At 38.9% G+C, this 15,285-nt stretch overlaps 1 protein-coding gene across 11 annotated transcripts in view; it reads left to right on the top strand.

Moving 5' to 3' along the window:
* Positions 1 to 15,285, top strand: part of LOC139976171 (uncharacterized) — a 192,145-nt gene that overhangs the window by 57,272 nt on the left and 119,588 nt on the right. The window contains exons 19-21 of one of the 11 annotated variants that reach the window (XM_071984672.1): positions 710 to 1,056; positions 1,592 to 2,113; positions 2,796 to 7,458. The exons of the other annotated variants lie outside the window; for them this stretch is intronic. Coding sequence (XP_071840773.1) covers positions 710 to 1,056; positions 1,592 to 2,113; positions 2,796 to 2,819 — 893 coding nt within the window. The 3' untranslated portion in view covers positions 2,820 to 7,458. Of the gene's footprint in view, positions 1 to 709; positions 1,057 to 1,591; positions 2,114 to 2,795; positions 7,459 to 15,285 lie in introns of those variants that run through there. 11 annotated transcript variants of the gene reach the window in all.

The raw sequence follows: 15,285 nt of genomic DNA, 5'->3' as shown, positions 1-15,285 counted from the left end.
TTTCTTTGGGGGGGGGCTGGTGGGTGTGTAGAGGGGTGGGTAGGTTGTTCAGCACTATCCATGGAAAGCACCATAAAAGAATAAGATAATTATGCTTAACTTGTTACATCAGACAAAAAGCTGTTAACACATTAAGCTGATGTTTATCCTATGCTAACTGCTGTCTGGTAGGCTTTAACCTTATATAATTCAAACAGTGTATGCATGTGACGTTAGCATTATCGATGCTCTAAAGGTCCTTGTAAGATCAAGAACTGCAGATGGAAGAGTGGATGCAAGGGCCATCTACGGTCCTATGAAGGGTGTTTTACACTTTCTCCCTGAAACGTTGTTGTACAACCTATCCTCTTCAACTAACACCACCAAAACTAGCATGGCCAATAGCTATGTTCTACTGCATAATATACAGAATTAGCAAAGTCACTCCATTGATGATGGTATCCGTGCTGTACTCTCGCATGGACAGTGGGTAATAGCTGAAATCAATTGAAGGCTTTAAGATCAATTTTCATCTTACTTATTCACAGATATTGCTTCGTTTTTTTTTTAAATAGTATGTGTAGGTGGGACAAGTTGTCCTGAACCCTCAAAGAAGAAGTGTTTAATGCACTGAATGTTAACAGACTAGAAGTTATAGTGTTTGCAAGCTTGCTTAAACTTGTTTAAAAGTGTTGAATATTTATTAATTTTCTTATTCTCCTTCTTACAGCACCTTTCTGGAAGCCTGTATTAGCTATTACTTTATGTGCAGTATTTTTGCCCATACTCCTAATCCTGATTTGTCTGTACGTGCTTCTTGCCTGCTGTAAGACACCAGAGAGATCAGAGACCTATACTCCAAATGACCACCCCAGTGTCTACCTTTTAAATTATAAACGTCAGACGACAGAAGAAGCTAAGAAAGATCCGGAAATACCTCTCTTCTTTGAACAAGATATCCTGGACGGAGAAGTTGCCGCTAGTGTGGGAAGTGATTCCAGCAGTTCCTCCTACAATAGTGAAGATGATGATAGACTACAGAGTCTCCTGGAGTATCTACAACGAGCACTGCCTGTGGTATGAATCTCAGTATGTTTGCTAGTGTTTAGGATTGCAGAAGAGGACAGTAAAAAACATTTATATGTGAGATGTTTATTGGTTTAAACAGAATCACATTTATGTAACCCAGGCCAAAGAAAATCACAGTTAAAATTATTAATTTGATTACAGTCATCTCGTGATAGCAACAAAGTATCCTTATTATTATCTTGGTCTAATTTTTCTACTCCAGAAGAAAACGCTTATAATATATGTGATAATATACGTGATAATGTATATGATAACATATGTGGTAATAATGTGACATAATATGTGGTAATATATGTGACATAATACGAGATAATATATGTGATATAAGACGAGATAATATATGTGATGTATATAATACAAGATAATATTGGTGAGAACATACAAGATATTAATGTGATAATATATTGATAATATTTGTGATAACATATGTGATAATATATTAACTGATTTCACAAATTAATTTCATAAATCTTTCATGCCATTAACCAGAATCTGACTTATCTGTTCTCTTCATTGTTAATAGGATTATCACTCCACCTTATCAATTGCTGGTTCTAAGGAATCTTCCACTCCTGAACGTGATCATAGCAGTGAAGAGGCAGCAGAAGTTATACCTGATAATGATAGATCATTGGGACAGAGGATGTCGTATTACCTGCCTCAAGAGGAACGCAGAGGTGGATCATCGGCAGCAATCCCTGCTGGAAGAAGAGAAGGAATTAGACAGAGGCCAACTAAACCCACTGCTCATAGAACATCGAGAGCTGATCATCAGGGAATTGATAATTTGTATTATATCTATGAGGATGATTATGGAAGGAGACCACCATCAATTCTGGAACCAGCAGACACTGATGATATAGATATTAGGATACAAGAGAGAGATGTTCATGACATAGATGAAGAAAGAAGCCAAAGAAAACCTCTCGATGAGAAAGTGCGAAAGGTTTATTGTCCTCATCATAAATCTTCACGGAGTGATTGTTGTCTTACATATAATTTAAATGATTCTGCCTCGTCTTCTGGTCAAACTGACCACAATTTGGTGAGTTAATTTGTTGGAAGATTGCCATTTCAGTACTAGCATATGACAATAGGTGCTCTCAAAATAAATTAATTTTGATATATTTGACACAATTTTTGAAGTGAAATCCAGGACTTACCAAAAGCATCTGAAACGACCCGTATAGTAACATGCCAAAGGTGACCCCATACACAGCCCCATCACATTGCAGGACAGGTTTGTGAGGGCGCTATTCATGGTAGCATTGTTGTGTTAGGGAGAATTATCTGCGATGAAGATGAAAAGAATTTTTATTTTCGTTAGAGCCAAGAAGATGGCAACAATAAAAATATCAAAATGTTGCAATTAGATATTCAAATTAGTCAGCATGTCCACCCCCCCCCCCCATTCCCCTTGCTTGAACAGAAATCATGATGTATCTACTGTATGTATTATGTACACCATCAGGCTAGCATATGCAATCTTGTTAAGTAGAATCAAAAAGTAAAGCCTTCATTGGTAACCTACCATCATAGATATTGCTGATGATATCACTGGGTGAGCTAGACTACATTAAATCCATCTACCTGCACTTTAATGTTAAATTCCTCATTTCCTTTTCCAATTCAAACCATAAGAAAATCCAATAAAAAAGTCATATCACCAACTTTTTCTATGTTTGAAACTTACCACTTTATTTGAAATTTTTCATGTTCTTTTGCAGAAAATACCCCAAACAGAATTGTGATATATACCTGACCGGACCATGCCAAACAAGACTTTACTCCAAACAGATGAGTGAGGTGTATCAGACCAGTCTATCAAAGGTCTTGCAGACTGAATTATTAATAGAACTACGAGGTGTACCAGACCAGTTTGAATGTTGCAGATAGTACCCGAAACAGAACTGTGAATTATACCGGACCAGGCCGAACTAAACTTCACTCCATACAGATGTGTGAGGTGTCTCAGACCAGTCTATCAAAGGTCTTGCAGACTTACCTATTAATAGAACTACGAGGTGTACCAGACCAGTTTGAAAGTGTTGCAGATAATACCCGAAACAGAACAGTGAGTTATACTGGACCAGGCCGAACTAGACTTTACTCCAAACAGATGTGTGAGGTGTATCAGACCAGTCTATCAAAGGTTTTGTAGACTGAACTATTAATAGAACTACGAAGTGTACCAGACCAGTTTGAAAGTGTTGCAGATAATACCCGAAACAGAACTGTGAATTATACCGGACCAGGCCGAACTAGACTTTACTCCAAACAGATGTGTGAGGTGTATCAGACCAGTCTATCAAAGGTCTTGTAGACTGAACTATTAATAGAACTACGAAGTGTACCAGACCAGTTTGAAAGTGTTGCAGATAGTACCCGAAACAGAACAGTGAGTTATACTGGACTAGACCGAACTAGTATGAAACAACTTCTTGTTGGACCAGTATAAAGAGACCAAATACTTTGTCAAGATAAGCAATAATCCAAAAAATGTTATCAAAAGAACTCTGTTCAAAGATGCCAAATTGTTTTTGATTGAATTTTTTGTTTATATAGTGATGCATATTTCCATATATTTTTTTATCATGTCTTGTTTTTAATACAATGTAGCCTAAATTGTTTGAATGACATTTGTAGTACACAAAGAACCTGTACTGGACACCCCTAAATACTTAGCATTACTGCATAGCATAAAAATCTTATTGTATATTGGTAAGGGTTAGTAAACATGAGGTACTCCTAGTATTAAGTGGCATAGATTTAATGTACTTAAACGACAACAGTACTGCATTACTACACCAGTGACATACTTGCCTATTATACTTTGTATTTTTGGATTCAAGATAATTCTATGGTCACACTACCATTCCTGAAATCCACGAAAATATGATGGATTTCGTAGAATAGTATGTTGGAAATTTACCAGCAGAAACTTGACTAGCTCTTTCACAAAATGTGGTGTTTGTATCATACATGTGGGGAAACTTCTTCTGCCACTCACATACCCAAATATTAATAATTTAGAGTTAAAATTTACAGTATTGTAGATAATGACTCCAAGTTGATCTTAACTCCCCACACCCTATCACAACTGGGTTGAAAAAAACACAAAAAAAAAACACAGAGATATTAAAAATAATGAAAATCAGTGGACTCATTGTGGTTGCAGTATATTAAAGATTGGTGCATGAGGCCCAGGGTGGTAGAGGGGGTTGGTTTGAGGGAGGGGGAGGAAGAAGGGAGTGGTAGAAGATGGAAGAAAATAGAGATACTTCATTGATTTACCAAAACAGATAAATCACATAAATATCAGAAAGCATCCAAACTGTACCAAAACTATTATCTGATAAATAAATAAGAATCTTTGTCATTTTATGCGAGTAGTATTAAGGGTCCACTCCTGAAGTTTGTGCACTTACCTTGTTTTTTGTACCTTCTGTAAATTCCGTGTGATGCATAAGACAGAATAAGCAATAGGTAGTCAAAGCAAAGGCTTTTGAAAATCCAAACGAATTTGGCGGGAAAAGTTACACTTTGTATTCCATGTGTATTTATACAGGACAATAGGAAAACTGTTTTCGCTACTACTATTAGATGGCATGGCTGTAGGGATATGGTGATCGATTTGTGTTTGCTTGTCTTTATTATTATGCAACTGTTTTTCTGATCATAATAAATTTGGTATTATCCCATCAAATGTGGCTTTTAACTGATAGTTAAATGGTTTATATTTAATGTTTTTGTGTGTATTCTAAAGAATTATTTGGTGCAATTACAGATGTCATCACAGCAATACATGTAACCAAGATGTATTTGTAATAAACGACAGTTTGGAGAAATAAGCGTGTGGAGAAGGAGGGGGGAGACATGTTTTCTTTGCTATGATTTGATTATTCTCAACAATAGTTTCCTTACCACCTTCAACGTATGTAAGTAAATTAATAATGGAAAAACTTACTTGGAAATTTTTAATCATTGGAAAAGACCATTATATTAATGGCTAGAACATGATTCGAACCAAGGGTCACAAACTCAACATTCTATCCAGTACCCCTTAGTTGGTGGCGCTCCCTATATAACCATTTCTCTGCTAAGGATGCCAGTCAGAAGCCACAGTAACCTTGCATACCAGGTAACCATAGATCAAGTCTCAGTTTCGTAGAAGTGTTAGCTCAGTGATTAACGCCGGTGCCTTTCAATCATAAGGTCCCGAGTTCGAGTCACTCCAAGATTAATGTACGTCGTCCAGTTACAGAGTTGTTGACAATTCATAACAATGGACGTTAAACATGAATCTAATTAGAGACTGACTTCGGTCAGCTTGCGGCTTTGATAAGCCAATGAGGCTTCTTCACAAGTTCCTGCTTGCAGGAGGATCTGGAATGCAGTTTCATTTGATATCAGAATGCGGCAGGGAAGAGATTTCAAGAGAAATTCAGCTTTGTATATATAATTATATAAGTAAATGAATAATGGAACAGTGACTGGTAAACATTAAAACACAAGAGTTCTCTGATCTTTTCCAGCTTACAAAATGACTGATAACATTGGGACAATGGAAGGGTAGTCACAGGCTGATAATTACGCTAAGGTAGTCGAGTATGTTTCATAACCATGTTGAACTACTCACAAAACGTTAATGGAATTATGACCAGCACGTTCTATATACGAACTCTGTGAGGTCTGTTAGCTTATTCACATGGGTGCAACAAGCTGTTAATTAACCTCAACGCTCAGTAAATGATAACTTCCAGTTTGTGTATGCAAAATAGGTAAGGTGAATGTACAAGATACACATGGTAGATCTAAACTGAGTATTGGCATCTTCTTCAATAGTGTAACATTTTGTTGGTGTAGTAATGGATCGAACAGAACCAGGAATAAAGCTGGCTGGTGATCTTCATAAACATGGGACAACGGACAACGCTCTTGGGGAGAAGGGAAATACAGCTGGCGTTTATGGTCCTGGCTAAATCGTGTTCTGGTAGAAGGGTTTTGGGCAGAGGCGGCTAGGGGGTCTACAGACCCCCCCCCCCCCCCCCCCCAACCAAATATTTTTGTGAAAATTCGGGCAATATGCTGAGAATTTTTCGGGCACCTACTGAAACAAAAATAAATTGCAATGTGTTTTTCAATGGTTAAACTTATATGATTATTATCATTATGATTGTAACAACATCCCGAAAAATTATTACCAATGTGGAAGGGTAATAACACAGCAAATGATTGTATGTAATTGGCATGCGATGTATAACCGATGCATGCCTATATGATATGTACATATAAATTTTGGTTATTTTTTTGAGCAAGTCGTTACAGCCCCCCCCCCCCAAATAAAATTGGGCTCTTACACCTATGGTTTTGGGCTAGCCCCTCTCTTTTTGAAGAAAAAGAGTATCTTGCAGTCGAAAACCTCAAAATGGTGTCATAGAAGCTGCAAATGTTAGTGGTAGCCTACACTGATCACATTGCTTGGATAACTAAGTCATCGAATACCGACAGTTTTTAGTAGCTAACTTTCCCTGTGGGGGGGGGGGGAACAAGATATTAGCAATGCCAGATTATCTAATAAACATATGTGGCAAATGCCTAGGGGTGGTGGAACGGCTGGGAACATTTTCGGGCAAGATATTCCACATTTCTATTTTATTAGGATGTGCCTCCTAACATGGGGGGGGGGGGCGGGTAAGGGGTGGAAGCCTATGGTGTCTTATTGCTAAAGATTGTGCTATAAATCTGTCAATGGGTACAGGTATAGAATATTGTTTTTCATTGAATATATCTGATTTATTCTATTTTTCGTTAAGTTTAAACATTGAGTTTGTATGGGGTCCTGGCGATGTGATCCATTTTTGCACGGTGATTTCATTCGTTTTTAATGTCTTTTCCATGATATCCATGACTGTATGAATATTATTACTACGTTAAGTGAAACGTTACATGTTAAGTCTGAGCATGACACCCTAAAGTAAAAGATTTATTATTTAAGCAGCTTCTTACGAAACGGCTACTCATCTGCCAAGAAGGAAGGATTCTGAAGTTATGGAGGAAAATCGTACTGAAAACATATTCAGAATTGATTAAAATAACTAATTAATTGTTAATCTGCTAACTAATCGACAAATGGAATTAATCACATACTTATATTTATCTTTCGACCAAATTTTACGTCCAAAAGTAAAGAGCTGCTTTTGAAGTAAAGACAATGAAAGAAGTATATACAGTTCTGTAGGTAGATAATGTACAGTTTAATAAGCGTCGTGGTTTTGTAAAATAATATATATAATTATATTCATTATATTCATTATGTCATGCGGCTTACTTTGTGCTTTCTTTATTATTCACTTCTCATATTATATAAATATTCATGCAACAATTCTTTTTCTCTGTGTTTTTGTTATTTTTAGTATTCTGTTACAAGTCCAGTTGCAAATTTCACACTTTTTCGTACTCCCCCCTCCCCCCTTCCCTCCCTGTCACTTGGTGTATGACAAATACGTTTCCTGAAAAGTTGCCAAATTGAAAGCAAATTTGAGCGTTTACACTTACAGTATGCTAAGACATGAAAGCCTTTCCAGCAGGCTCGTCTTATTAAGTCTTTGAGTGCACTTTTTACAATCATGAAGATTTTAATCGAATCTACGAAAGCTTTAATATCTCAGTGAAAAGCCATAAAAACAATTTGATGACGAGTTACAGTAGACAGGTGGACGCAATATTATTACCCTTAAAGAAAGGATTAGTTTATAGAAGCATAATTTTGTTTTGCATCTAGTGCCCAATTGTCCAATAATCATATGAGGCCGACACCTTGGTAAAGATAACGGGGGCCCCTCAGACACGTAGCCACAATGGGGGGGGGGGAGGTTACGGGACCCCAAATTGTGTTTGTTTTCAAAATTTCTAGCTCAATAAATAAAGGTAAGGCTGTGTACAAAACAGAAATATGGAAAACAAATGTAGGTGGAAAAGATGGAAAACATTGCACCTTTTGGATTCTAAGCCCCCTGAGAAAATCTAAATTCTGAAAGGGGAGGGAGGGGCGGTCCTCCTGCGTTGATGTCCCCCACCCCCCCCCCCAATCGGTTACTCTGGCTACTGGCCTGAAAATGGGGCCAAGGTCAAGGGCTTCGTGAAACACTTCCAGGCAGGACATGCCTAATTTACGTTTTCGAATTTTTCTCCTGGAATCTTAATAGGGAAAAGGGTGGGCACAGGATTTCAAAGGTGGGTGGGTGTGGGGGGGGGGGCGAATATTCAAAATTTCCCTCGAAAGATTATGGTATGGGGTAGAACTTTTGAGGAACGGCCAGAGGCCAATGAAGGATTTTATAAAGGCAGGGGCAAAGGCAGAGTCCACCCCCAGAAAAAAAATCTTCAACGTCAAATGATGCATTCGAAAACATGAAAGTAGGTCTATGCGCAAGATTGTTCTATAAATATTAATAAAATTAAAAATTCTCACAGCTGAGTGTAGGTAGGGATCTGAATCTTTATGGATGGGCCAGATGTGAATGAACTACTTTATAAAGTTGGGGTACTACCATGGGCGGCGATCATGGGAGGACGGGGGACATGTCCCCCCCCCCCAATATTTTAGGTAGGGGATATAGTATCTAATATCCCCCCAATATTTGGTGGCATAATTTTTTATTATGTGGGTATAAATAGAAAATAATGCGTGAGATTATTTATCCAAATCATATTTGGCGGCGGCGGCGCCACAGGCGTAGGAGCCGAATTTGATTTGGGGGGCTGTAACGACTTGCCCGAAAATTATAACTAAAATGTTAATGTGCATATCATATAGGCATTCATCGGTTATTACATCACATTCCAATAACATACAATCATTTTCCGTGTTATAACCCATCCCTATTGGTTAGAATTATTGGGAAGTCGCTACAATAATAATGATAATAATAATATAAGTTTAACCATTAAAAAACACATTGCAAAATTAATATTCTTTCAGTAGGTGCCCGAAAAAATTCTCAGCATATTGCCCGAATTTTCACAAAAACTTTTGGGCTGCAGCCCCCGCCTCCTACGCCTATGACGACCGCCCCCTCCCTCGGGTATATATATATTTTTTATGATATCGCTAGTAATTTCAAAATAGAAAATGCTTAGATGCAACACAGTCCTTGGAAGTGCCATTTCCAGCGATCTGGGAGGCATTTTCGGCCAAAATTTTCTTTTACGCTTCGGGCCAACACGTGGTGGCGCTATACGCTTAGATAGTTTGCCTACCATCTTCGCACCTCCATTGGCAAATTCCTCGCTACGCGCCTGTCTAACCATGTCAAAATTACTAAATTTCACCAAAAAAACGTCACAGACTGAAAGTAGATTTGCCTTTTTCCAAATGAATTAGCTAGACGGACCGCATCCGTAATGAAATTTGGTTTGCCGATAAAGAAGGAAAATAGGGCTATTGCAACCAGTAACCATATATATATATATATATATATATATATATGTTGATACTAGATGAGACTAGTGGAACACTAGTAGTTGTAACTCGGAGTTTCACGCTTTGTAGCGATCTTCAGACAACTGGTAGCTTCAAGTTATGCTCCATGAATATATAGGATCCTCGTCGGGATTACCGGGGATTATGCGGTTGTTGGTGTATTGTTCTGCCGGGGTATTCTCTTTCGCGTCCGTTCTGTTTGTGGGTTTGTAAGACTTTCTTCGGTGTTCGGCTGTTGGTGTATTCTCTTTTGCGTCCGATCTGTTGTTGGGGTTTTTTGCCTTCCTTCGGTGCTCGCTCCTTAGTTGTGTGTGGTTCTCTTGACGGTGTTTGGTGGTTGGACTGGAGTTGTTTATGTAGAACTTGTTTTCGTGGCGACACTTCGATATGAGCTCTGGGCGTTTGTTCAGGAGGGTCCGTTTGTCTGTGTTGATAATGATGAGTTTTTCAGTGAGACAGAGGTTGCACCGCTTCGACTCGTTGCTGTAGGCTTTGGCTCTGCTGGCGATCGACCAATTGATAGTGAATGGCTGGTTGTTCTGTTTCAGCTGCCAGATGTGCTTCGAGAGTTCCGTTGCGTTTTGGTGTTTTTCGTGGTTGAGCGACATCTTGTGGTTACCGTATCTGAGCTTGAAGGGGGGTTCTGTTAGGCCGATGTATGTCTTGCAGTTGTCGATGGTTTTCACTTCGGCCTTGTATATGATGTTAGATGCCTGGCAGTTTCCATTTAGTGGGCATGTGTCCTTTTTTCGGCAGTTGCAGGCTTCCTTTTCTTTCGCTGTGTGGGTGGCTGCTATACGTTTGTTGTGTCCTTTGATGATGCTGGCGATGTTGGGCATGCAACTGTAACTGACTTTCACGGTGTTTCTGTTGAAAATCTTGTGTAGTTTCGATGTCTTCGGGAAGTGTTTGTTGATAAGTTTCAGGAATGTGCCTCCTATGTTCGTGGCCACGTTGCTGCTAAAAGGTGGGTTGAACCAGATGATGTTGCGCTTTCTGTTTCGGTTGTTCTTGGTAGGTTGGTGGGCGATGTATGAGAGACCCTCGGTGTAATTACTTGACTTGAGTGCTTCCTCGTAGGCTGGTGCGGCTTTCTTAAAGATCACCTCGTCGTGGGAGATGGCGGAGATACGTCTGCTGATTGAGGCTGGCAGGGACCTGATGATGTTTGGTGGGTGGTTGGAATTCCTGTGGATGTACACTGGGTGGTCGTTGGGCTTCCTGTAAGGGTAGTGTTTTCCGGTGTTGAGGTTGAATGTTACGTCGAGGAAGTTGGTGATCTTCAGGTTGCAATCGATGGTGATGTTGAGCCCCAGTTCTTTGAATAAGCTGATCATGTGTTTTCTTATCCGGTCTGCTTTACTTCCGTTGGTGTTTTTGAAGGCTGCTAGGCCGTCGTCCCTGTATAGCCCGATGTATTCCTTCCCATATTCTCTTGCTAGTGTGTTTAGGATGTAGAGTCCTACAAGCTCGCATACCTCGGCCCCATCGTAGCTGCCCATTGTGACATCAAAGAGGTCATTGTGTCCTTTCTTCATCCAGGGTGTGCCGTTGTCGAAAAGGAGTGACTTCCTGGAGTGCATTATGATTTGTACGTCTTGGTTGGAGATGTGGGTGTGATCCTTAGCCATGGTTAAGGCCTTTTCCAGTAGGCTTCTTGTTATGGAGGGGTAGAATTCAACGATGTCGAAGCTGATGAAGGTGTATTTCTCTTTGTCTTGAATGTATGTCAACATATATTCCGCTCTGTCCAATGGACATAGAGCACTCTGCGCCAAGATAGACGCCAACCTACTCTACTCTATATATATATATATATATATATATATATATATAAATATATATATATATATATATATATATATATATATATATATATATATATATATATATATATATATATATATAAATATATATAAAATATCACGATGCGCGCGAACAAATTTGGGGCTGAAAGTTGCTATAATCCTGCACCCAAGCAAATGTCCCCCAATATTTGAAACAAATCGCCGCCCCTGGTGGGGTGACTGAAGCCAACTTCAACGTATGGGGGGGTTGGGGGGGTTGTCCGGGGGTCATCTCCCAGGAAACAAGTGAAATATAAAAGTCAAATGGTACATTCTGAGGCATATTAAGACTATAATTTCGGTTTTATAAGTAGCTCTAAAAGGATGGTTGTACTAATAAATTCAAAATTTCCCCTGACTGATTAAGGTATGGCGTTGAGGCCAATGATGGATTTAATAAAGGCGAGGACTGCACTAAAAGCCGTCTCCTATGATAGGGGTTGGGGGTCCTACCTAGGAATAAAACAATAGATGTCAAATTTAGGTGGATTCTGAGGCATATTTAGACAATATATTTTGGTCTATATAGAAGTAACCTTAAAGTTGAAAAAGGGGAACGGTACACCCTTAATAGTCATTACTCTCCCTCCGACGATCGCAAGTGCGGGGGAGGGGGGGGGGAGGGCATCTCCCTTTATGAACGCCACTGGAGTGTCAATAATGTAGTGCCCTTGGTGGGCCACAAAGGTTGGAAAATATGTAGGATATGTAGGTGTTTCCCCAATGGATTTGAAATGGGTTTAAAATAACGGATGCAACCCTATAGGTATATAGGTCACTTTATGAGATTCTTGAGTACGTTTTCCAGTTTAACAGGGATATTACTTACAGCTTGTTAAGGATGATACATTGTTACAACCCAAATCAATTGCATGTTGTTATAATATTTATGTTAGCAGTTTATCCGCATCAAAATTCAAACTAATCTACGTGGGACTGCACTCTCTTTTTTTCTCCCGTTACAAGTCATTCTTTACTGGCACAAAACTTTAAATCAAAACAAAAAATAAATAATATTTATTAAAATAATACAACAGAAAGCTGTCAAATAGCAATATTTTGGATTCTTAATATATTGCAGTGAGGTGCACGTGATTATACGGTCAACATATACATGGCGCTGTTTCAAAACAGAAAAAGTATAGTTCTAGACAGCTCGGTAGATCTAAGGCTCTGGTTATAGCAGTATATAATCTCTATACGATTCGATAAAAGAACTCTAGTGCTGAACAGAGCCGTCTATATACGGCTCTGTTGCTGAACAGAGCCGTCTTTATTAACGGCTCTGGTGCTCAGAGCCGTATATAGAGAGAGTTTGGCCAACTGGCGATTTGTGACGTCACACGCAAACCATGGGCATCAAAATAGGTCCAGTTGTCGTTACCAGTTGCGCGAAACACGAAAAACACCACACACAATATATAGCAGCTTTGCACACTGTGCTCGTTGCGAACAAACGAAGCGACTCAGAATGTCAGATTTTGACAGGCATACGAGGAACAAAATGGATATCAGGTAATGAATTAGAGTATGCGTTAGTTAATGACATTTACGTTTATCTTCACACCTGAAATGCATAGAAAACTAGCTGACAACCTGTCATTACACTTGTTTCATTTTACGCCTCATACTACTAGTCCTACTTTAGTCATACAAACGAAAAGCACACATTACAGTCCTGGCTAGGCTAGATTACAGACGCACAACTATATCATCAGGCCTACATTAATAGATCCTTCAATTAAATAAAGTAGGCCTACACATAAAATGACAATTTATGCTTCACTGATCTTTTCAGGTTTGCCAAAAGTAGTTGTACCAGAGGTCATTGTATTAACTCCAGAAGTTACATAGTAGGATTAATATTCGGCATAACTTTTTCTCTAAAGTCTAATACAACTTATACAAGGGTTGTGAATGGATGGAATGGTTTGCCTTAGAAGGTTGAATTGCAAGTAGTGTGAATGGGTTTAATAATACTTTGGATGAGTACATTAAGCATTGTAAATGGGTATGACATTTGATGTCCTCAGTTTTATTCCTCTCATATAGCCTTAGGGTCCTTAATGGGGACTTGAATGTCTCTCCTGGACTTGTTTTCTACTAAACTAAACTATATACTTGAGTGTAGGAGTTAGCAATAGTTGGGAGTCTATTGGCAAACCTAAGACTGATATTGTGGTGTTAATTTCTCAGGAATGTAGTACTAGGCTATAGTAGGTGCAACAGATTGAATGGGTCTGTCGAGAAAACAAAAGCTGCAACAACTGAATACTGGTGTATCTTGTAGCTTATGTATTTTCCATTAACATGTATACTATACGGTCATGTCCTTAATAAGGTTTCATGGATCACACTGACATAGTGTGCCTACTTGTCAGTGTTGTCAACTGAGCACAGGGCTGATGACATCATTCAGTCTGTTATTATGCAGACAGCAAATGGCCATAATGATAATTATTAATTGTTACTTATTCTTCATACTGGCCTTACCTGAACAGTGATGTATAAAAATGCAATAAGTCGTTAAGCCTTTCATTTAAGAATCGTTTCAGCCTGTCCTATTTCAAACATATGATTGGCAGGTTTCCACGTTACATAGCTTATCAAAATGGAGCTGTTCTGTAAAGCAAGAAAACTGTCACACATATGCATGCATACAAACACACTCATATAACAATTTCTGAACATCTTTTCAGCTGCCCAAAGGTACTGGAATGCAAGCTCTGTTGGGTGAATTAAACAACCCTCATTGTACTCTTTTATTATGGTCAGCTTAGCTGGAACCAGCAATGATGGTGATGTGGATTTGACAGTACCTAGACAATAATTCAATAGCTGCTTTGTGTTGAAGTGGGTTCAACTTGCTCAAGGCCATGACAGGATGACGACTAGACATCAGGATGAATTATCTGTTGCAGAGCTCTATAAACCAGGCAGTTGTTAAAACATCCATTGTGTGACCCTCACAGTCTACCAGGCACTGCATCGCAGAAGCAAAATGAAGTGTGTGTGATACCTTCATCTTATGAGAGTGGAATGGTATCAGTGTGGCCTCTGTCAATTTGGCTTCAAGTCTTTGTTTTCTTGAAAGCTGAGAAGATCTTTCAGTGGTTTCACACTGACCTCTGTACTTGACAATTCATGTGTATTTGCCAGCTCAGGAGGAAGCCAGATTTTAATTACATTAACCAATGCTGACTTTTTTTTGGACATGTGGTACATCTGCAAGGAGGTGAAGGAAGCAGTTGGAGTTGCATGGATGTGGAATCTTGTTGATAGTCTGGCAGTCTTATCCACAGATTATCCCAAAGCTTCTCCACATTGCCACATTCAGAACTTATTACATTGATAAACTTGAAAATTGCAGGAATCTAACGAAGCACCCATCAAGGGAATTTGTTTGTATCATTATTGAAAGCTGTGACCTTCTGATGTGACAGACTAATGTGAAATAAAGGGCAGTAGATTACCTTGTAAATGAACCTTGTTATTGTTTGATTGTATCTAATGTTTGCAAAATTTTAAGTTGCATGCTACCAATTGAAACATAATTCTTTCTCTATTAATGGGATATAAATACTTCTCCTTGAAGGGTGTGAAGACTGCCGCACAAAGAAACGTCTCATGCCGGTAATCTGACCTAGTTTCGAATGCGGTGTAACAGAAGTGTTAGACACCACCATTGATCCCAGTCATCCCACTAAAAACACACACAGCTTGCTACCATCTGTAAATAGACATTAGTGTACAGTCAATACAAACATCACGGTCAATACCCACAACACAGTGCACATAGCAGCGTGGACATCTCAGGTCTAGATAAAAGATAACAACGTATCAGGTTTCATTACTGTCTCCATTTTGTAGCGACACAAAAAAACT

The sequence above is a fragment of the Apostichopus japonicus genome, chromosome 11 (genome assembly GCF_037975245.1).
Source record: "Apostichopus japonicus isolate 1M-3 chromosome 11, ASM3797524v1, whole genome shotgun sequence".
Taxonomy (NCBI): Eukaryota; Metazoa; Echinodermata; class Holothuroidea; order Aspidochirotida; family Stichopodidae; genus Apostichopus; species Apostichopus japonicus.
Note: the sequence above shows the minus strand (reverse complement) of the source record. Positions and strands in the feature narration are given on the sequence as shown.